Source organism: Cricetulus griseus, chromosome 4, assembly GCF_003668045.3.
Source record: "Cricetulus griseus strain 17A/GY chromosome 4, alternate assembly CriGri-PICRH-1.0, whole genome shotgun sequence".
NCBI lineage: Eukaryota > Metazoa > Chordata > Mammalia > Rodentia > Cricetidae > Cricetulus > Cricetulus griseus.
The window spans coordinates 158,000,480-158,022,150 of NC_048597.1; the positions used below are offsets into that span (position 1 = coordinate 158,000,480).

Genomic DNA, 21,671 nt, shown 5'->3' on the forward strand with positions numbered 1-21,671 from the left:
GTGTGTGTGTGTGTGTGGTTGGGTGTGTATGTGGTGTGGTATGTGTGTGTGGTTGTGTGTGTGTGTACATGTAGTTGTGTGTGTGGTATGGTGTGTGTGTTTATGTGTGTGTATGTGTGTGTGTGGTGCCTGATGAGTACGTATGTTTGTGTGCGTATGTGGTGTGTGTTTGTGTGTGCACATGCGCACATGCCATGGTCAGGGGTCATGTCAGGGACAACTTGTAGGGGTTGGTTTTCTCCTTCCGCAGTGTGGGTCCTGAGGGTCAAATTCAGGTAGTCCAGTTCAGTAGAAGCAGGAGCACCTTTACCCATAGAGACAGCTTGCCAGCCCAGTTTTGGGGTTTTTATTGTTTATTTGTCTTTTTGAGGCAGAGTCTCACATAGCCCAGGCTTCACACTGGTTTTGTAGCTGAGGATGACCTGAATTCCTGATCCTCCTGCCTCTACCTCTCCAGTGCTGGGATTTCAGTCGTGTACCACCTCTCCAGGCACTGTCATACATGTTTTGACAAATCAAAAACAAAACAAACAAACAAAAGACATCTTTATGAAGTGTTTGTAGATACATGAAACAGAACAATTCCTTTAGTGAAAAGTATCAAACAATGTAACACATTTATGCTTGATCCAACAATCCCACTTCCAGGCAAGTATCCACATTTTTTAAAGATTTTATGTATTTATTGTGTATACAACATTCTGCTTCCAAGTATATCTACACACCAGAAGAGGGCACCAGATCTCATAACGGATGGTCATGAGCTGGGAATTGAACTCAGGACTGTAGGGAGACACCCTAGCCCCGCCCAGGCAACCCGGACAGGTGTCAGGTGTACCGGGGATGGCTCATGAGGGCGGGGTGAAGGGAAGTCGGGGTGACATAAGGGAAGGTTCTTAAAGGCTGCTCGTGGAGACCCTGGCCCCTTCTCTCTGGCCTTGCTAGCTTGCTTCCTGTGAGCTCTGGCTTGCGTTTTGGACTGGTGTTTACCTGAATAAAGAAGTCTTACCATCATGGACTACAGTTCATCTTTGAGTGCACGTGGTAACCCTTAACCCAGGACATCTGGAAGAGTAGCCAGTGTTCATAGCCTTCTCTCCAGCCCCAAGTATCCAAAATTAACATCTCAAAAATGAGTGAAACAATATACACAGAAAGTCACTCATTGTGGTATTGTATATCATGTCACTATAATGTGGACTTGAATGCAATATGCTTCCAGAAGTCCATGTGTTAATGGCTTGGTGCTAGTTCATGTTATGCTTCTCCCACTATGAGAAAGCCTAGATTGCCTTACCACAGAGTAAAGCAATCGCTATTATATTGTTTGGTTGGAAAGATATTTTATTTCTTTTTGTCTTTTTTTTTCCAGTTATAAGCCAGGTGTGGTGGCATATGCCTTTAATCCCAGTACTTGGAAGCAGAAGCAGGCAGATCTCTATGAATTCAAGGATAGCCTGGTCTACATAGTGAGCTTCAGGACAGCCAGGATTATGTAGAAAGACTCCGTCTCATGGCCAAAATTAAAAAAATATATATTATTTTATTCTATGCCTAGGGGTATTTTGCCTGCATGTATATTCGACAGATGCCTGGGGACTGTAGTTACAGACAGTTGTGAGCTGTAGTGTGGGAATTGGACCTGGACCTGGACCCTTCTGGAAGAGCAGTGTTCTTAACCACTGAGACATCTCTTTGGCTCTATCTTTGTCTCTAATAGGAGAGTGATCATCCTTTAGTATCCCAAGATTCTTGGTAACTGGTGAATTTGGGATATGGAAAGGTATATGCAGGCTGGCAAGGTAGCTCAGTGGGTAAAGGCATTTGCTCTTGAGCCTGAGGACCTGAGTTTGATCCCACATATGGAAAGAGAGAACCAACCTCTGTAAATTTTTAGCATCTGTGCGATGGCATGCAAACTCAGAAATTCTGACATACACACCCCCTGCCTCTCTCCCTCTCAAAAAATTTTCTTACAAAGGTGTTTGCATGGAAGCCTCACTTGCATTCTCAATCCTGTCTCTCTGTTCCCCCTAGAAATGGGAAAGTGGGAAGACGCCATGATGTGCCTCCCAGTGTGGTGTGATGTGAAGTCCCCACCTCCCCGTGACAATATTCGTACCTGAAACACTTTACACATAACCTGAGCTGGGAAGACTGAGGCTAGAGGGCTATGAGTTCCAGGCCTGTTAGGGCTACATACAGAGACCTTATCTCAGAAACCATCAGATGGAGAGAAGCAGAGAAAGGCTAGGACTGATATTTGACTGTAGTATAAGATTGGGGATTCTCTTACGTGACAATAGTGTCATGGATGCCCCCTCCTTGGTTTTTTAACAATCTGAGAATAATAGCTATGGAGAGAATTAAATGCTGTTTATAACCAATGGTTAAGTATACTCAAAAAATTTTAAATGGGGAGAAAAAGTAAGCCTGACAATTAACCATCATCAAACCAAGGCTTTGTGCGTATGAAGTGTACACTCTACCAACTGAACCACATCCAGCTATATAACTTTAATATATAAAGTTTTTATTTGTGTATAAGAGCCTGGCCTCCCCTAGTATCCTGTTTTTGTTTTGTTGTTGTTGTTGTTTTGGTTTTTTGTTTTTGTTTTTTAAAACAGGGTTTCTCTATGTAGCCCTTTGATGTCCTGGAACTCCTTTTGTAGACTCGACTGACCTCGAACTCACAGAGATCTGCCTGCCTCTGCCTCCTGAGTGCTGGGATTAAAGGTGTGCTCCAGTACCATCCATCACAGGTGAGACATCCAGAAAACAAGCCTCTAGTTTTCTGCTGCCCTAGTGGAGGGACAGTGACCTGGTTGGAGACAGCTGTTTCTCCAACATGTTTTTGAGCCAGTTGCTGCATTTTTAGTGCCATTGCCACCTGCCCTTCAGAAGAGTCTATTCCTGCTGTCTCTAAACTTTGGGAGGAGTTTGAACAGGCAAAACTTTGCTTTCCGGATTGCTGCTTCAAAAATTCATCATTTCCGGTGTTCCCACTAACTACTGCTTGACTGTCTAGAAGTTTTACAGTTTCCAAAATGTTTTTTTTTCTCCTTTTTCTATCCTCCTCATGGATTTATGCATTTTTAACAAGAGCACTTTAATGACATTTTATTGGGTTTTCAGGAAACAGCTTGCGTTGAGTGCATACGATCAATCCGTCATCCTTTACTAGAGGTCAACCCAATGCTCTTTAGTCTCTTTTCCCCATCTCACAGTTTGAAAGTTATTCTTTCTTTCTACTCGTTTAATGGATTTTCTTTAAAACTTTAATAGTGTTGCCTGGCATAAAAAGTGAGAGATGATCAATACTCCTATCCTCTCTCTGGATAATGCAAGACTGGAGACTGTCTTAGCTTTGACCTGTCCTTTCCTATTCTCTACATTACTTTGCTCTAATATTTTAGTTCTCCACTGTTCAAAGTAGTCCCATCCTCAATAAGTATATTTTTAGTAACCCTGCTTTTGTGATTATTTACTGATCCCTGTACTAAGACCATCGCAGTGAATTAGACATACTAAATTACAAATGAATATACCTTGTTGGATAGGATGACATAAAATCGGCAATATTTGATAATTTTAAAACACACCACAAAACAAATGCACACATACCCCCAATCATCCTAAGCACATCCACTCTAAAGCCATGAGGTGCTGGCAAACAAGCATGGCTAGATACCTTGCATTTACCCTTCCTATTTGTCTAGGTTCAGACAGAAAAGCAGAAGCTACTCCATATGTTTCAAGCCCGAAAGTCTTCAGTGCAGAGATGAAGCTCTGGAACACTTATGGGTTGGAGAGACAGCTCAGCAGGTCAGAGCATTTGCTGCTCTTGCCAAGGGCCTGGGTTCAGGTCTCAGCTCCCATACTGGGCAGCTCCGAATTGCATGTAACTCCAGTTCCAGAGGATCTGATACCTCCTTCTGGCCTCCTGTGGCATCTTTCTCCACCCCCCAGACACATATACGTATATTAAAAAAACTATTAAAAATAAAATTTGGGGGGCTGGAGGTTAAGAGCACTGACTGCTCTTCCAGAGGTCCTGAGTTCAATTCTCAGCAACCACATGTTGGCTCACAACCATCCATTATGAGATCTGGTGCCCTCTTCTGGTGTGCAGACATACATGGAAGCAGAATGTTGTATACATAATAAAAAAGTAAAATAAAATTTGGGGGCTGGAGAGATGGCTCAGCGCTTAAGAGCATTGCCTGCTCTTCCAAAGGTCCTGAGTTCAATTCCCAGCAACCACAGGGTGGCTCACAACCATCTGTAATGAGATTTGGTGCCCTCTTCTGGCCTGCAGGAATACATGCAGGCCGAACACTGCACACATAATAAACAAATCTTTAAAAAATAAAATAAAATTTCAAGACTAGCTGATATAGTAAAGTAGAATTGGACTGGAAGTTTATAAAAGACTTTATAATAGCTGGGTGTTGGTGACAAACACCTTTAATCCCAGCATTCGGGAGGCAGAGACAGGTGGATCTCTGTGAGTTCGAGACCAGCCTGGTCTACAAGAGCTAGTTCCAGGGCAGCTTCCAAAGCCACAGAGAAACCCTGTCTCAGGGGAAAAAAAAAACCCAAAACAAACAAACAACCAAAAACATTATAATATAGGTTAAAGCATGCCTATTAGGAGAAAGAGAAGGGTTCAGAAAAAAAGTAAGACACACTTAAGTGTGGGTTTGGACTCCTTAAGGGAGAGGCATGGCTCATTGTTTTTACAGTAGTCCTACATAGGACTTTGGTGAGGTTCGAAGTTACTGTCTTATCACTGGGTAGTTACTGAAGGGTACCTGATAGTATTACAACCAATAACTTAAAAAGTCTAGCCCAGGGGATACAGGAAAGTAGGAAACCTTTGCTGTGAACAGTGTTGCTTGAGGTTTTCAGGTAGTGTCTGGGGGAATGAGGTCCTGCTCTAGACTCTGTTTGCATCTATTTTAACAGGAAGCATCTATATGTGAAAGGAACACTAGCTATGTCTGCAGCCTTTATAGCAAATGGTAATTGTGTAGGTATTCCTGCTTCTCAGCCGAGGGGCTTCACTCAGACTCCGGAATGAGTCCTGTCCCTCTCATGTCCTTTCAATGTCCCTGTCTCAGGATTGCACACTCTTGCCACCATGCTGTTTTAGGAAGTGGTGGAGAGCAATCTCTGGTCTTCATGCCTGCTGGGTAAGTGCTCTATCAATGTGGACTTACATCCCTTCTTCAATGACTGAAGGGCTGGGGCTGTGGGGACTTCTTCTTCTATCCTTTTTTTTTTTTAGTTTTGTTTTTTTTGCATTGCAGCCCAGGCTGGCCCCAGACTTGAAATCCTCCTGCCTCTGCCTCCCCAGTTCTGTGATTATGGGCATGCATCCCCATGCCTGGTACAGGGGCCTGAGAAGTAAGGAGCTCAGGGAATGGCCAAGGTTTTGTGTGGAGAGAAGGGACATGGGCTGAACTGGGTCACAGTGGAGGATGGATGGAAGAGTGGAACTGTGGCTGCAGGAGGTTCTGAATGCAATCGAGGAGAGAAACAATTGGGGCTGTGTCGCTGTATGAATGGAGGCAGGGGACTAATAGAAGGGTTGGAGTGTTTAACGTAAGGTTGAAGCACTCAGGTATGTATGTGCAAGCATATGGAGGAAGCTTGTCATAAGAGAAAAAGTGATCTGTGTTTCCAGGCTTCCCCTCCTCAGAAGGGCAGAGGGGTGGAGCCCAGCCTTCCCTGTGGGGAGAATCCTTCCTCTGTCTAACCCCTGACACAGCTCACCCACCCACCTTCAACTGGATCTGGCTCCTCCAGCTCAATCCAGGGTTATCTCTCAGATGGAGAGACAGGAGAGTCTGTAGCCCTATAAATGCTGGCTCTTCCCAGGCTGCCACAGTGGCCATAGCGGAGCAGGTAAGGCCTGCCCCAGTTCTAGCAAGTCCTGGACACTGTTCCTCTGGCTGGCTGTCTAGGGCAGAGTGCCCTGAGGAATTGAGTAAGAAAGGCCCTCATTTGATAAACAAGTAGTGCCTTGTTTAGCAGGCCAGTCAACAAGCAAGTGGGGAGGTTGGAGGTCACAGGATTTGGGGGATGAGTTCTGCCCACTCTTAGTGAAGGCTCCAGGAAGCCACTTCTCTACTGGGGCAGCCGCCTGAGTCTGGGGAACTTATTAACCCTCAGAGTGCCAGGAGAAAGGTGAGTGCTAGGAGCCAGCTGGGGTCATCCTTTGAACCTCCACGTTGTGTTTGTTCAGAGCAATTGTTGTCAGAGTCCCAGGCTCCTGGAGTATAAAGCAGAATGTCTGCTCTCTGTGCCCAGAACTGAGCAGGTGAGCCTGCATGGCAGAACCATGGTGGGGGTGGTGGTGGTGGTGGTGGTAGCTGGCACTGGAGAAAGGAGCTGCTGCTATGGGCTAACACAGTGCCTGTCTCCTGCATGTTGGGTATGCCAGTTTCTTGGGCACAAAATGGGACTGGAGGCAGGAAGACAGACACACAAGGGATCTAGATTGCCTAGATCTAGAGGTGGGTGGGCAATCTCTGTAGTGCAACCTGAGTTCCAGGCTCCCTTCTTTGTGACTGAGGTAAGGAACAACCCACTCCTGTTGTTTGAGCCCCATACCACAAGTACCTAGTTAAGTTCTCTGGAGCCTTCAGCATGATGTTACCTACACACGAGGGAAGGGTTATCAGGATTTGGGGCAGGTAGCCCCTAGAGCAAGGTTCCTAGATCTAGGCCCTTTCTTTGCCTCTTTTCCTGATCAAGCCTCCACCTACCTTCCTCCTCAGAGTACATCATGGTAAGCATGGCTGCTGTCATCACTTGGGCCCTGGCCCTCCTCTCAGGTGGGTCTTCCATCTGACTTTAATGTGGGGTTGGGATGGAGGTTGGACTGAGGGGCCTGGCCTTTTAATTGTCTCATCTTTCTCTACAGTGTTTGCAACCACTCAGGCACGGAAGGGCTTCTGGGACTACTTCCGCCAGAGCAGCCGGGACAAAGACATGATGGGCCAACAGCAGAAGCTGGCACAGGAGTGAGTGACCTGGGCTAGGGTGTGGTGAGGGTACGAGGCATCCCTGCTGTGGGATGGCTCCTTTGCTCTGTGGTTCACATGGGAGCTGAGGGAGTCAGTCATGCTTGACTGCCAAGCACACCCCAAGCCATCTTAGTCACCCTCTGCCCAAGTCTTTCCTGCCCTGCTGCCCTCTTTTCCATTGAAATGTGGCATCTGAGATTAGCAGGTCATAGAATGACAGGATGGTGTGAATCTTGACATATGTGTGACACTTCTTGGATGGTGCCATAGGGCTGAACTAAATTTACCTATGCAATGCCATGTCTGTGCTCTTAATATAAGGATGTAGTTGGCTGGGATTAGGACTAAAGACCCTGGCTCTCCAGCCACTCCTCCTGTATTGCTGTCCCATAGCTCTGGGGCAAGGGAGATGTTCAGGGCTAGCAATCTAATGACCTGGATCTTTTCTCCTTCTCCAGGAACATGAAAAATAGCTTCGAGCAGGACCTCTACAATATGAACAATTTGCTAGAAAAGCTAAGCCCCTCGAGTGTTCCGGGGAAAGAGCCTCCCCAGCTGGCACAGGATCCAGAAGGCATGAGGAAGCAGTTGCAGCACGAGCTGGAGGAGGTGAGAGCTCGCCTGGAGCCCTACATGGCTGCAAAGCACGAGCTGGTAGGCTGGAACTTGGAGGGCTTGAGGCAGCAGCTGAAGCCCTACACGGTGGAGCTGATGGAGCAGGTGGGCCTGAGTGTGCAGGAGCTGCAAGAGCAGTTGCGTCTGGTGGGAGAGGACACCAAGGCCCAGCTGCTGGGGGGCATGGATGAGGCGCTGAGCCTGCTGCAGGAAATGCAAAATCGAGTGATGCATCACACAGACCGGGTCAAAAAACTCTTCCACCCTTACGCAGAGCGCTTGGTGACTGGCATTGGGCACCATGTGCAGGAGCTGCACCGTAGTGTCGCTCCTCACGCGGCTGCCAGCCCCGCGCGACTCAGTCGCTGTGTGCAGACCCTGTCCAACAAACTCACACTTAAGGCAAAGGACCTGCACACCAGCATCCAGCGCAACCTGGACCAGCTGCGCGAGGAGCTCAGTGCTTTCGTTGGTGCCAGCGTAGATGGGGCAGAGGATGGAGTCTCCCCGGACCCGCAGGCTCTCTCTGAGGAGGTCCGCCAGCGACTTCAGGCTTTTCGACACGACACCTTTATACAGATCGCAGCATTCACTCGCGCCATTGACCAGGAGACAGAGGAAGTCCAGCAACAGCTAGCACCTCCTCCTCCTGGCCACAGCGCCTTCGCTCCCGAGTTGGGACACTCAGACAGTAACAAGGCCCTGAGCAGACTGCAGAGCCGACTGGATGACCTGTGGGAAGATATTAGCTATAGCCTTCATGACCAGGGTCATAGCCAGCTGAGAGAGCCCTGAGGGTCTACTTGCTCAGGTTCACTCCCCAGCTCATTGTCTGGGGATCCCTGGACCCAGAGCCTGTAGCATGGCCTATTGGGCAGAGGGTGGAAGGTCCTGCACAGTGTAGGTGAGGCCACCAAATGGTGCTGCCCTAACCTATTCAGCCGCCTCAACTCCCCCACTCAGGTGCATTACACTCACCAGGTTTTGCAAACCCAGCTTCTGGTGCTCATTTGGGAATCCTCACAAGTTGCAGCATTCTGGTGAAGGGAGTGGGGAGATTGTGTGTGTGTGAGACTGCAAGCCAGTACATGACAGTGCTGGGAGCCTGTGCCGCCACTACAACCTGGAGTTTGGCTCCTGTTACTTCTGGCTGCCAGATGGTCACTGTTACAGCTGGTCCACAGTGAGGAGCTCTTGTCTCCCCAGGGCTGTCATGAGAGCTTTTGTGAGAGCAGAACAGGAGAATGTGATGGAGAGAGCATATTATGGTGTGTGCAGATCCCTACCAGTGTTGTTGCTGGTGAGTCAGTGATGCAATGGGGCAGAGCCCCTATTTTCTTAGATAACTGCACCTATACAAGAAACTGAGCCCTCCACACTAAGGGCTTCTAAAAACCTGTAGAGGGCAAACTGTGTGCCCTCTCCATCTTCAGTCCCCACATCCTGACCTTCAGGGTGAAACTGACTTTTGGTTGAAATGAAATAGATGCTCATGATGGAAGAAGTTTGTTGGCCTGGTGTGACTCTCATTGGACCATGTCTGAGAGCAATTGCCTTCCCACCACCCCTAGAACACACCCACCATCCACTCTTACTCCTTGCTTGCTGTTTTTCATTGTCCCTTTACCATTCATGGTCTGTCAGAGGGGTCCACCCTGGGTGAGTTCTGCCACAGGACTCCTGGCTTGACACTTGGGGGGTGGAGCAGGCTGCTTTACAGACCCCATCCCTACACCAGTCTTGTTCCACAGTCCACTCATCATAGTTCAGTGTGCATCGAATTCAGCCTGTCACTGGACAAGCATGCCCTGATTACCCCTGAGGGGTTTGTCACCCTTGTTTCTGGTGTTTCAGATTCCTCGTGGCTTCTTGACCCTCTTCTTGGGTCCATAAACTAATGAGCACCCCCGCCCCATGCACCCCCCTTTCTATCTCTGTCTCTCTGACACAAGATCTCACTATGTAGTCTTTGCTGGCCTGGAACTCACTATCAAGTTAGCCTCAAATTCACAGGCATCTGCCTGCCCCTGCCTCCCAAGTGCCACCATGCTTCAAGACCCCCAAATTCCTAACTCCCCTCCTTCATGTCCACACTCACTCAGATTTCAAACATCAAATGGGACCAGTGAGATTGGATGAGGTGGGGAAAGAGGAAAACATAAAAGCCTCTTTCTTTCTATACTTCTCTGCCTCGCCCTGCACAGGGTTCTCAATACCTCCCCACCACAGACCCTATGTGGATTCTCCAGCTGGGCTCCATGCAATCACACACATGTCATCCCTGATATTGTAGATGTAGCCAGTTTCGGCCATGGAACTGGGTTGTGGTCCAAGACGTGGAAGGGAGGAAGGGAAGTGCTACAAAGGAAACTGGAAAGAAACAGATAACACAAGGTGTTTTGTTAGGAAATGGAGAGAGAAACTGGTGAGCGCAGTGGAGATGAGAGGTAGTAAAAACAAGGGCTGCACATTCAAGGTTAGAATTAGGGGCAATGCTTCTGAGGACAGAAATAGGAGAGCTGGGGTAACAGAGAGGGAAAGAGGGGAGAAGAAGCTGAGCAAGGTCTGTGTAGGGAAAAAGAGACCAACCAAAGAAACACACCCTGAGCACAGCCAAAAGAAACACACTTTGGCCCTGCAACCAGAACCAAAGAAATGCACTGTGACCCTGAAACCAGTGCCAAAAAAACACACTTTGTCCTTAGAGTCAGTGAAAGACACTTTGGCCCTGAAATCAAAGCCAAATCTGAACCTGAAACTGTGCAAAAAACCCAACGAATCCCTGAGCAGGAGATCTAGCCAATCTGAGCTCAGGGATTGAAATCTGACAAATCCTCACCCTGGAAATCTCCTCCCTGGGAAAACTCTGCCTCTAAGAAGTCCTATATAAATCCCGTGCCTGTTCAGCTTGTGGCTGTCTGGCTGACCTCTTCCACCCTGGCAGACGCAGCCACTCTCCTGGATTCTTCCCTCCCAATTAATCTCTTGAATGAGGTTTGGGTGAGACCTTCCTTTCCCGGAATGGAGTGGAGGAGAGAAGTAACAACTTTTTGCCAGAGTAGAGGGGAGCAGAGTGAGCGGAGCAGGCCCACTGTAACACTTCCACTGGATCGTCTCCTAGCAAAGTGCAGTTGTTACATTCTGAGGGACTGGAGCTGAACTGTAAATGAGCTGTTACCCTGGGGAAGCCTTTCCCTGGAGCATAGCTGTAAGCTGCTATGTTTACTGTGACCTGTGGTATTACTTGGCTCCTGATTGCCAGAATACCTTTCTATTCGAGCTATAACACTCAGTATTCTGAGCCAGAATCCATCCCCATCCAATCTGAGCGGCCGCAATGCTTACAGTCTGGCTCATTATGAAGCAAGCAGAGTTTGGAGGGCACAGCCTAGGGGATTCCCAGGCAAACTTATACCCTTTCTTAGACATTTTCACATAGACTTAGGAACCAACGGTTAGGCTATCTGTGTGGTGGAGCCACAACCAGGGAGCCAAACACTAACTTGGCTACGAGCTGGTGGTACCACAGCCCGGCTATGGAAGTGCAGTCCGCCTGACCCCGGAACCGGAAGTCTCTCAGGTATTGACCTAGTAGACACAGGGTCTGTGGTCTCTTTAAGAAGGGGCGGGAACAACGGCTGAAGGAAGTGAGGCCACGGGAGTCGCGGAAGCCGGAAGCTGCTCCGCTGAGCGGCGCGTGGAGTGATGTCTGCCAGCGGGGCTGTGCAGCCCGGCCCCCCAGGGGCTGCTGTTGGGCCTTCGTCCTCCGCGGCTGGATTGCCAGCCACAGGGCCCTTGTTCCGGCCCCTTAGCGCCGAGGATGAGGAGCAGCAGCCCACCGAGATCGAGTCCCTGTGCATGAACTGTTACCGGAACGTGAGTCAGGGGCGCGGAGTCTGAGGACCACCCAGCCGGGCACCCAGAGACAACCCTGACCTACGGGGGACAAATGAGTTTCATTCATTCTCCCCCTCGCTGCTTCTGCTTCCTTAGGGCACGACGCGCCTTCTGCTCACCAAGATCCCCTTCTTTAGAGAAATAATTGTGAGCTCTTTTTCCTGCGAGCACTGCGGTTGGAGCAACACGGAGATCCAGTCAGCAGGCAGGATCCAGGACCAGGGAGTGCGCTACACTTTGACCGTTAGGGGCCAAGAGGTAAGTGTAGTTCAGACAAGGTACTGCCCCACGGTTTCGGAGAGTGCATCGTGGAGGTCAGAGTCAACAGCTCTGGTCCCGGCCGTCCGACCTCCAGTAAATCCTTGTGGCCGAACCTTTCATGCCCTCCTTTGGCAGTGGTATTGGTGGTGCTGCCCTCTGCTCAGCCGTTCTGCGGTTAAAATGCTTTGAATTTTGTGAGAGGGATGGGATAAGTGAGCAGGGCTTTGTGGGCAGTGCTCTTCACCTTCTGGGCTTTCTGGCTGCTCACACCATATGTACTGTCCTGACTTTGGACTCTTCAGAATGGAAGGAGGGAAGAAGAAACAGCCTGGCTGGCATCGGGTAGAGAATATGGGCTGGTTATTTCCCAAAGAGAAGCCATACCACTCATCTTTTTTTTTGCTAGAACGTTTTTCCTTTCTGTCCAGGACATGAACAGAGAAGTGGTAAAGACAGACTCGGCCACCACAAGAATCCCGGAGCTGGATTTTGAAATCCCAGCCTTCAGCCAGAAGGGAGGTGAGTCTTAGACCAGGTATGTGAGCTATCACACGTTGCTGAAATGATACCTTATTTTCTTGCAAAGCCTGGTTGCTGGGTCAGGCCTACTGGCTGGTGTTTGGTCATGTAATCATAGTGGGTTTTCATGCTTTAACGTGAGTAGGAAGTTATGGTAAACCTGAGAGGAAGAGTGGTTGAGAGTCCCAGTAAGCACGTGATGCACTTACTTTAGAACTTCACAGATGAGGGAAGCAAGGCCTGCAGAGTTCAGGGAAAGTGCAGAAAGTGCTAGCACTCACTTGTCTTGTGTTTCATTCACAAGCTCTGACCACTGTTGAAGGATTGATCAGCCGTGCAATCTCTGGCTTGGAACAGGACCAGCCCACAAGACGGGTGAGCAGGAGATTTCTCAAACTGCAGCAAAAAGTAGTTGTTTGTGTTCAAATAGAGTCAGCCTTCCATGTAGCTGAACTGTGTCCCACCAAATGTTGGGGAACTTTTTGACAAAGCACTTAAAGGTGCTATTTCTCTATGTCCCTCCCTCAGTGTATGCTCAGGCTTCACCTTAGACAACATAACATTACCTTGGAGGAGCCTTTCGGTTATCTACAGCTTCCTGGGTGTTTTATATCTATATTTATTATTACCGAAATAATGTAATTGTACAGGTAGTCATCTGTCTCCCTAACTGGCTAGAGAGGCATAATAAGATTTTTGATTTTTTTTTAGAGGAATTTATTTTTTATTTGGGGTTATGTGCCTATGTATGGATATGTCTGTGTGATGGCAGATGCCTTTGTAGGCCAGAAGCAGAGGATCCCCATGGAGCTGGAGTGATAGCTAAATGGTAGAGTAAGTGAGGAAAAAAAGCCCTACCTCCTACGCCAGCACCATTTATAAACTTGAGATTTGTTGTTGTATCTCGCTGTGAAATTTGGGTCCCTGTGCTGCCACACTAAGGTTGATGTCCATGTGCTCATCCAAGTGATAGAGGGTGTGAGAAGGTTGCGGCATGAGGTGTTCTCCCAGGTCTGGTGTTTCTATTCTGTTCTGGTAGGCAACGGAACATGCCATAGCCGAAAGGATTGATGAGTTCATTGGCAAACTGAAGGACCTGAAGCGAATGGCTTCCCCATTCACTCTGGTAAGGACTGAGTGACTGCAGTTGTTTTCAATGGGAGGGAGGGAGGGGAAGAGACCATTGAGACTTGACAGATCCTGTAACATCAGAACTTGAGAAGTAGAGGAAGAAGATTGAGTTCAGGGTCCTCCTTGACTACATAGCAAGTTACAGGCCAGGCCAGGCTACAGTGAAGCCCAACCGCAAAATACAAAACAACACAAAACTGACTACAATTTGTCTGCTGTGGTCTGGTGGTAGATGGAGGTTATGTATGGCTTGTTTTACTTTCTCCTCACTTATCTGTTAGGTCATTGATGATCCCTCGGGAAACAGCTTTGTTGAAAACCCACATGCTCCCCAGAAAGATGATGCCTTGGTGATCACACACTACAACCGGACCCCACAGCAAGCTGAGATGCTGGGGCTCCAGGTAAGAGGACTGAAGGAATCAGAGGAATGCTTTGGTGTTGGCCTGTGTTCTGGGTTGCTTGAAGTCACTAAAGATTTACTTTGCTGTTGTCACCACCACCACCTGGTACACGCTATCTCAGCTTGTTTGCCTCTCAGGTGTCAGACTTTGTGGTGAACCCCATGAGGCAGGTGGCAGTCACAGGATTCCTGTGTCTTGATTCCTGTCCTTCCCTTGATTGAGGGATTTGCTTTGTTTTCTCTGTCCCATTTGTTGGTGCCTTCTAGGGAACACAGGCATTCTCTCCCTCTCTGAGGAGGGCGGGAGTTGGGGAGGCTGAGGTCTGCCTGCCAGCTTGTGCTTTGTGCTTCTGTTTTTTTTTTTTAGGCAGAGGCACCAGAAGAGAAGTCAGAAGAGGAAGATCTCAGAAATGAAGTGAGTTGTGGTGACTCCTTTTGAAGACATGGCAGATTTGTAGGCTGAGTCTCATGGCATCCAGTGTCTCTCATTGTCACAACCAACTGAATGTCTTTTGCTTGCATGGGTGGGAATAAGTCTGTGCCCCCAAATTGTATTCCAGGTGCTCCAGTTCAACACCAACTGCCCAGAGTGCAATGCCCCAGCTCAGACCAACATGAAGCTAGTCCGTATCTTTCAAGCAATTGGGTTGCTCTCCAGCTGACTCAGGCATGAACAGTATATTAAAGATGGGAGCCTTCCCTTCAGGGAAAGCCAGTGCTTTATCCTCTGTGATGGGGAAGAACCTTTGATGAGACTACATACCTTCTGTGTGTGGCCTAAGCCAGGTCTTTTAATGTTTGTGAACACAGCACCTGGAGTTAGGTTGTCTCGTAATGTGTTTACGCAGTCTTGGGTCCAGCATCTGCTTGTGTGGGATTTGGCTTTTCTTTTCCTTAGAAGAGGGAGGGGTCTTTCTCTCCAGGAAGCAGACAGGCTTCTTTAACTCCGTCTTCCAGAAATTCCCCACTTTAAAGAGGTTATCATCATGGCCACCAACTGCGAGAATTGTGGGCATCGGACTAATGAGGTGGGTGGGCTCCATTGTTGGGGAAGAAGATTGGCACAAGGGAAGTGTGTCTTTGTGGTTACAAGCCTGCCTTATAGATGTACTTCAGGATGGATGTGGGTGTAGTTGGTCTTTGGGGGGCTTACTGTGAGGAGGAGCCCTTGAGGGAGCTGAGAATTATCCTAGAGAGGAAAAGTTGGAAGTACCATGGATTGTAAGATGGATGAAAAGTTTACCTCGTGGAAGAGGCTTTGACTACTCAGAGGGTTGGGAGTTAGGCAATTGCAGCTCTTAGTGAAAAACTTAAGATGGCTGGAATTGATTTGATAGCTGCTGTGGCAGGTTGTAACCCTCCTTCCTCAAGTATATCTAGCATAAGCTGATTAAACTTAATTGGGAGGGGCAGTAGACAGCAAAGCTGGGGCCTCGTGCATACTAGACAAGTGCACTGTTACAGAGGTACATCCCAGCCCCTGTTAAATTCTTAAACTATTACATGACTCAGTAGATAGGGACTGAAATGCTTAGAAGTCTCTTTCAACTCCTAATAGTCAGGTTTTTTATTTTTAAAGGTATATTCAGTGTTCTTGGCAATTTGGGCTAAATTTGGCATGCTACCAGGGGTGGGCACAGTGTTCCCTCAGACTCTTGGTGGTTTTGGTTTCGGTCACTTCTGCCCTTGCTGGATTAGAAGGCTGTCATTGGAAGTTGTTAGTGTGAGCCTTCTTAAAGCTGAAGTCTTTCTGGCACCAGGTGAAGCTGTCTTCTCTGGTGTTGCTCCTGACCACCCTTTCTGCAGGTGAAGTCCGGAGGAGCGGTAGAGCCCTTGGGTACCAAGATTACCCTCCACATCACAGATCCCTCAGACATGACCAGAGACCTCCTCAAGGTAAAAAGCCTGCTTGGAAAATAGATGTGCTATAGCTGCTTCTGTCTAGAGGAAATTATCATTTAGTGTCTAATGATAACATACTTGGTAGCTTGTAGCTGTGACTCAGAGTTTCAGTTTATTATGCTAGTGTCATGTTGGTTCAGATCCAGGAGTGAGTCCCTGGCTTTTAGCTAGGTAGTCAGAGAAAATGAGCATGATGACTTTGTCCTCAAACTGTCACTGGTTTATTAATTTGTCAGGAGGCCTCTGCTTGGCTTTCTTTGTTCTCTCTGAATATCTGTCCATCTTTCTGGTGCTATGGATTGAACCTGGGGCCTCTGGAATCCTAGACAGGGAGGGGGTCCCGTATAAAGCCATCCTCTGATTTAAACCTTAATTTGACTATTGTCTTACAGTCTGAGACATGTAGTGTGGAAATCCCAGAGCTAGAGTTTGAACTGGGAATGGCTGTCCTTGGGGGCAAATTCACCACTCTGGAAGGGCTTCTGAAAGACATCAGAGAACTGGTGAGTCTGGGGTGTGGTGTACAGCTTCTTTTAGCAGTTTGTCTGGGGAAAGGGCTCTCCTAGTGTCATCGGGTATGGTGACAGGTGCCTATAGTTCCAGCACTTGAGAAGTTGGGGCAAAAAGATTGCAGATTTGAGGTCAGCCTGAAGTTCCATTTCAAATACCCCTATCCCCCCCCACACACACAATCTTATTTTGTTGCTTATAACTGGGGGATTGTTTGCCTTAAAGCGGGTTCAAGAAATTTTAGTATTGCCGGTTGGTAGTGGTGCATGCTTTTAATCCCAGCACTCGAGGGAGGCAGAGGCAGGTGGATCTCTGTGAGTTCAAGGCCAGCCTTGTCTATAGAGCTGGTTCCAGGACAGCAGCCAGGGCTACACAAAGAAACCCTGTCTTGAAAAACAAAACAAAGAGAGGGGAGGGAGGGAGGGAGGAAGGGAAAGAAGGAGGGAGGGAGAGAGGGAGAGAGAGAGGGGGAGAGAGAGAGAGAGAGAGAGAGAGAGAGAGAGAGAGAGAGAGAAGTTACAGGAAATGTAGAATGGAAGTTCTCAAGACTAACTGGGATAGTATAGTTATTTTGTGATTTTGAGTAAGTCATTTATTTATCTTACTGCAAATTAGCAGTAAGAGGGTCTTTATGATATTTAAACTCTAAAACATATGTGTGTGTGGTGGCTTAACATATGTAGTGAATCCACTGTATTCAACCACAGATAGAAAAATTCAGGAAACAATTATATCTGTAGTAAATATGTCTAGAGTTTGTCAGCATTTCCTAAACAGTAGTGCATAATTATTGTAGGTAAAATGTTTGTTCATTTCTCTCTCTCTCTCTCTCTCTCTCTTTCTCTCTCTCTCTTTCTCTCTCTTCCTTTTCTTTTCTTCCTTTCTTTCTATTTGCTAGTCCATGTAGTTGAGGCTAGCCTTGAGTTCACTGTCCTCCTAGCTCGGCCTTCCATGTGCTGGGGTTGCAGGATTGTGTGCCTGGCTTCTCTTTGTAAATTGTATTCTGTATTTCTTCTACAGACTGGAATTTCATACTGCCAGTTACCTTCTTGGCAAAGCATTCTCATAGACATCCTTCCCTGTCCTGCTCTCTGTTGCCTGCCTCCCCTCACCTAACTCAGCAAGGCAGTGTAGGAGGTGCAGAACAGCCTACTCTGACTGGGCACCCACTGCTCTCTGCACCTGCTTTGTGCTTGTAGTAACTCTGCTGTCACTGGCTACAGGTAACCAAGAACCCATTCACACTGGGCGATAGCTCAAATCCTGACCAGTCGGAGAAACTGCAGGAGTTTAGCCAGAAGTTGGATCAGGTAAGAGGATGTGGCCATTTTTGTAAATTCTAGTTTCCCTGTTCTTTAAACTTTTGGGAACTCCACCTTGTAAACTGCATTGGCTCTTGTCTGGCAACTATAGCTACTTCCTTCCCGGATCAATGTAAGAGTTACCTGTTATGTTTTCCTCTCTCTTGTAGATCATCGAGGGCAAGATGAAGGCCCACTTTACTATGGACGATCCAGCAGGAAACAGTTACCTGCAGGTATGGTAGGCCTTCCTTGTAGTTCTGATTTTCATAGAATGTGCATGGTAGCTCTTGACAAGGAAAGACTGGCTTCTAAGTGGACTGCTTCAACTGGAACTTTTGGTAGGACTTGGAAAATAGGAAGAATGGTGAAGGTGGGAGGGATTTCAAGTGTGTGTAATGAAAGGTAAATAGGCAAGACCTAGTGCAGGTCTGTAATCTGAGCTGCTAAGGAGGCTATGAAGATTGAAAGTAAATTGCCTGTGCAATTTACTGAGACTGTCTCAAGATTTAAAAAGAGTCCAGTGTAAGTGCCTGTGGCTAGAGAGATGGCTCAGCAGTTAAGCACAATAGCTACTCTTCCAGAGTATCCAGGTTCAATACTCAGCACCCACATGGGAGCTCACAACTGTCTGTAACTCCAGTTCCAGAGGATCCGATACCCTCACACAGATATAACAAGAATCCATAGAAAAAAAATCAAAGTAAATAAATCATTAAAAACAGAGAGAGAGTGAGCACCTGCCCAGCTATCATGCTCAAAACCCCAGGTTTAAAAGTGAGTAAGAGCAAAGCCTTTAATCCCAGCACTCTCGAGGCAGAGGCAGGTGGATCTCTGTGAGTTCGAGACTAGTTTGGCTTACAAGAGCTAGTTTCAGGACAGCCTCCAAAGCCACAGACGTACCCTGTCTCGAACAACCCAAAAAAAAAAAGGGAGAAAGTAAGCTCTCTTCTTTCTGTGCCTGGCTGTCTTGCTCTTACTCTTATCCCCAGCTCTGAGGTTTCCATTCTGTGTCTCTGAAGTAAGGGGCAATAGAGTCCTGTCCAGAGGTCAGGACAGGAATGCTGAGAGGGTTAAGCTGACTGGGCAAGTGTCTCTTAATTGATAAAACTGTAGCAATATTTTGTTTGTGATGTTTGAACCCAGGGCCTCATCCTTACCTTAATATTAACTTCAGTATTAATGAGTGTGCAGACTATGTGGCCATGGGCACTAGAGGCCCTACAAATTCCTTGGAGTTCTTGGTCAGTCGCACCTGTGGGAAGGATCAAGGGATGCAGGGCACTGATTGTCTGCCCTTGCAGAATGTGTATGCCCCTGAAGATGATCCGGAGATGAAGGTAGAGCGGTACCAGCGTACCTTTGACCAAAATGAGGAGCTCGGGCTCAATGACATGAAGACAGAGGGCTATGAGGCAGGCCTGGCCCCACAGCGGTAGCAGTGCACAGCTCACAGGCCAGCTTCAGTGCCACCAGCACCACAGGCATATTTATGACTGTTGGAAAACGATGAGCATCCAAGCCCCTGCCTGTGGTGAGGAGGATATCGCTTGAGCTAGAGATCTAAGCAGCGGGCGATATGCAGCTGCAGGCCTACTGTGTTCCTTGACCTTCTTTTGGAGGTTTTAAGTCAGAGAAGAACCCCAGAAACACCGTGTAGTCTGCCATCACTTTTTGCCTATCAGCTCTCTACCCTTCAGTGAAATATAAGTTACAGCTGTCTTTGGGCTTTCCTAACTTTCAGCGGGAAAGAACATCTGGGGAAGGTGGGTATGGAGCACAGGTGAAGAAGCTTCCATTAAAGTGATGGCTTTTAAACAAGACCCTCTGCATTCATTGTGTCCTTGCCGATTGTCTTGCTGTTAGAATCCTCCAGCTGCCGTTGGGCAGTGACAGTGCACTTGTCTTTAATCCCAGCAATTGGGAGGCAGAGGCAGCCTGGTGTACAGAGCTAGTTCCAGGACAGCTAGGGCTGTTACACAGAGAAAAACCAAGAAAAAAAAAAAAAAAGAAAAAAAAATCCAGCTGCCTTAGCTGGCCATGGAGACTGATGCCAATTTGGGCTATGCAGTGAGATTCTGTCTTCAAAAAAGAAAAGAGGAAGAAAAAAATTAGCTTCCAAACAAATCTTTCTTCAGGTGGTGCTGTCACTGGGCAGCCAGAGGCAGCATTTCATTCATTCCAAACAGACCATGTTTGTCTACTCTGAGCCACGTATAACTGCATGGATCCATCCATTTCATGGAGCTTAAAGTCTAACCAGGGAAGCCAGGAGTGGTGGTGTGCACCTTTAATCCTGGAACATGCAAGCTGAGTTCGAGGCCAGCCTGGTCTACAGAGCAAGTTCTAGGACAGCCAGGGCTACATGGAGAAACTCTGTCTCAAAAAAACCAACAAAAAGTCTCGTGGGGGAACTGACAATGACAGATAAGGGAAAGAAAACATTAGAGAGTAAGGGAAGGGAAGTAAGGAAGGGAAGTTAATAGTTTTTGTGATTTATTTATTTATTTATTTATTTTGAGACAGGGTTTCTCTGTGTAGCTTTGGAGCCTATCCTCGCACTCACTCTGGAGACCAGGCTGGCCTTGAACTCACAGAGATCCGCCTGCCTCTGCTTCCCGAGTGCTGGAATTAAAGGTGTGTGCCACCAATGCCCTGTGTGAGTGAATGTTTTTTTTACTAAGAATCTGAAGACCAGGTTAGCAAATGACTTAAACTTCAAAGCTTTAGATTGTGTGTGTGTTTGTGTGTGTGTGTACATGTATGTAATGATGTATGCATGTGTGTATAATGTGTGTGTATGCATGATGATTTGTGTATATGTGTGCATGTATGTAATGTGTGCATGCATATAATGTGTGTGTGTGTGTGTGTGTGTATGTAATGATGTGTGTGTGTGTGTGTAGGCTAAAGGAGGACACTGGCTGTCCTACTGTATCACTCCCCACCTTTAATCCTGACACTCAGGCAGAGGCAGGCAGAGTTTCAGGCCAGCCAGGGCTATACAGAGAACCCCTGTCACAAAACAAACCCAATCTGGATAACCTCGTGCACTGTATTTGGCTGGCCTCTTCTAGAAAAGTCAGAATTCGGGAGTATGAGAATGAGTTTGCTCCTATATTCCTCTAAACTTATCACCTATAAAGAGGCTAATAAAACTGAAGGCTTGGCCGTGTTGGTATATAGTCCAGCTACTTGGGATGCTGAGGCAGAAGGATAACAAACTCAAGATCATCCTGGGCAACTTAGCAAGGTCATGTCTCCAAAATTCAGAAAGGGGTGGGGGAAGTAGTTCTGCTACAGAACTCTTCCTTATCATGTGCAAGGCCCTGGGTTCAATCCCCAGTGCTTGATGGAAGAAGAAACAGAATTGTGGGGGTCAAGTGAAGATTCACCAAACACTTAACCCCCTATAAGAAATAGAATCTTCCTGGCTTTCTTTTCTTTGCCACATTGACAACAATTCCTTGTCATTTTTATTGGGAAGATTGTATACCATTTTCTTGAGAGATAATACCAAACGTGGAAAGGTCAATACAGGTTTGATGAGACCAATCCACTTTTCAGTCACAATATTGGGGGTGGGATTTGTTTGACTTCCCCTAAATGGCACTGTTCCAGTATACTGTCTACCAAAAGGTATTTATACCAATAAAAATAACCGAAATAGTTCTACTGGTGGTTTATTGTGGGCAAAAGAGCTGGGGGTCATCAGTAGGTACACCAGCTGGGTCAATCCAGCTGTCTTCCCACACCTGATCGTGGTACTTCCTGGTTCTTCGTTTATAAGGTCACCTCCACCAAGTACATACAATTATTTATAAAGAGCTCCTCATCTCCTTGGTGCCCTAACTCTTAATGGGCTTGGGAGTCCTCTTCCTCCTGCTCTGGGTTGGCATCTACCTATGAGTCCTCAAGGGTATCCACCAGGCAGCTTCACCAAGTCCCTGCTTTTGTAAATTCTTTCTTCTTTCTTCTTCTTCTTCTTCTTCTTCTTCTTCTTCTTCTTCTTCTTCTTCTTCTTCTTCTTCTTCTTCTTCTTCTTCTTCTTCTTCTTCAATAATGATAATAATAACTGAAATAAACTAATTGTGCTAG

At 47.2% G+C, this 21,671-nt stretch overlaps 2 protein-coding genes and 1 pseudogene across 3 annotated transcripts; all 3 read left to right on the forward strand.

The window, feature by feature from the left end:
- The first annotated feature begins 6,793 nt into the window (after nucleotides 1–6,793).
- Nucleotides 6,794–8,444, forward strand: Apoa5 (apolipoprotein A5). Its single transcript, XM_035444579.1, has 3 exons — nucleotides 6,794–6,842; nucleotides 6,932–7,031; nucleotides 7,493–8,444. Exons 1-3 carry the CDS (start codon nucleotides 6,794–6,796, stop codon nucleotides 8,442–8,444), a joined length of 1,101 nt encoding a protein of 366 aa, XP_035300470.1.
- A 2,869-nt stretch (nucleotides 8,445–11,313) lies between these two features.
- On the forward strand, nucleotides 11,314–19,396 carry Zpr1 (ZPR1 zinc finger). Of its 2 annotated transcripts, none has more exons than XM_027412058.2 (14): nucleotides 11,314–11,525; nucleotides 11,643–11,804; nucleotides 12,236–12,326; nucleotides 12,631–12,701; nucleotides 13,366–13,452; nucleotides 13,739–13,861; nucleotides 14,228–14,275; nucleotides 14,421–14,487; nucleotides 14,818–14,888; nucleotides 15,667–15,756; nucleotides 16,155–16,265; nucleotides 17,496–17,582; nucleotides 17,744–17,809; nucleotides 17,847–17,882. In XM_027412058.2, exons 1-14 carry the CDS (start codon nucleotides 11,355–11,357, stop codon nucleotides 17,865–17,867), a joined length of 1,266 nt encoding a protein of 421 aa, XP_027267859.1. In that variant the 5' UTR covers nucleotides 11,314–11,354; the 3' UTR covers nucleotides 17,868–17,882. The 2 variants fall into 2 exon arrangements, with proteins under 2 accessions (XP_027267859.1, XP_027267858.1); XM_027412057.2 differs by lacking the exon at nucleotides 17,847–17,882 and adding an exon at nucleotides 18,878–19,396 and having other exon boundaries at nucleotides 11,316–11,525.
- Nucleotides 19,397–21,169: 1,773 nt separating this feature from the next.
- Nucleotides 21,170–21,611, forward strand: LOC103158990 (annotated as a pseudogene).
- Nucleotides 21,612–21,671: the final 60 nt, after the last annotated feature.

Excerpts from the sequence above, each read along its gene's own strand:
- Apoa5 (XM_035444579.1), top strand. The coding sequence starts at position 6,794 with ATGGTAAGCATGGCTGCTGTCATCACTTGGGCCCTGGCCCTCCTCTCA. Across the intron at positions 6,843-6,931 it reads GGCCCTGGCCCTCCTCTCAG|TGTTTGCAACCACTCAGGCA; the intron begins GTGGGTCTTCCA and ends CTTTCTCTACAG. Across the intron at positions 7,032-7,492 it reads CAGCAGAAGCTGGCACAGGA|GAACATGAAAAATAGCTTCG; the intron begins GTGAGTGACCTG and ends CTCCTTCTCCAG.
- Zpr1 (XM_027412057.2), top strand. The coding sequence starts at position 11,355 with ATGTCTGCCAGCGGGGCTGTGCAGCCCGGCCCCCCAGGGGCTGCTGTT. Across the intron at positions 14,488-14,817 it reads GACCAACATGAAGCTAGTCC|AAATTCCCCACTTTAAAGAG; the intron begins GTATCTTTCAAG and ends TCCGTCTTCCAG. Across the intron at positions 14,889-15,666 it reads GTGGGCATCGGACTAATGAG|GTGAAGTCCGGAGGAGCGGT; the intron begins GTGGGTGGGCTC and ends CCCTTTCTGCAG.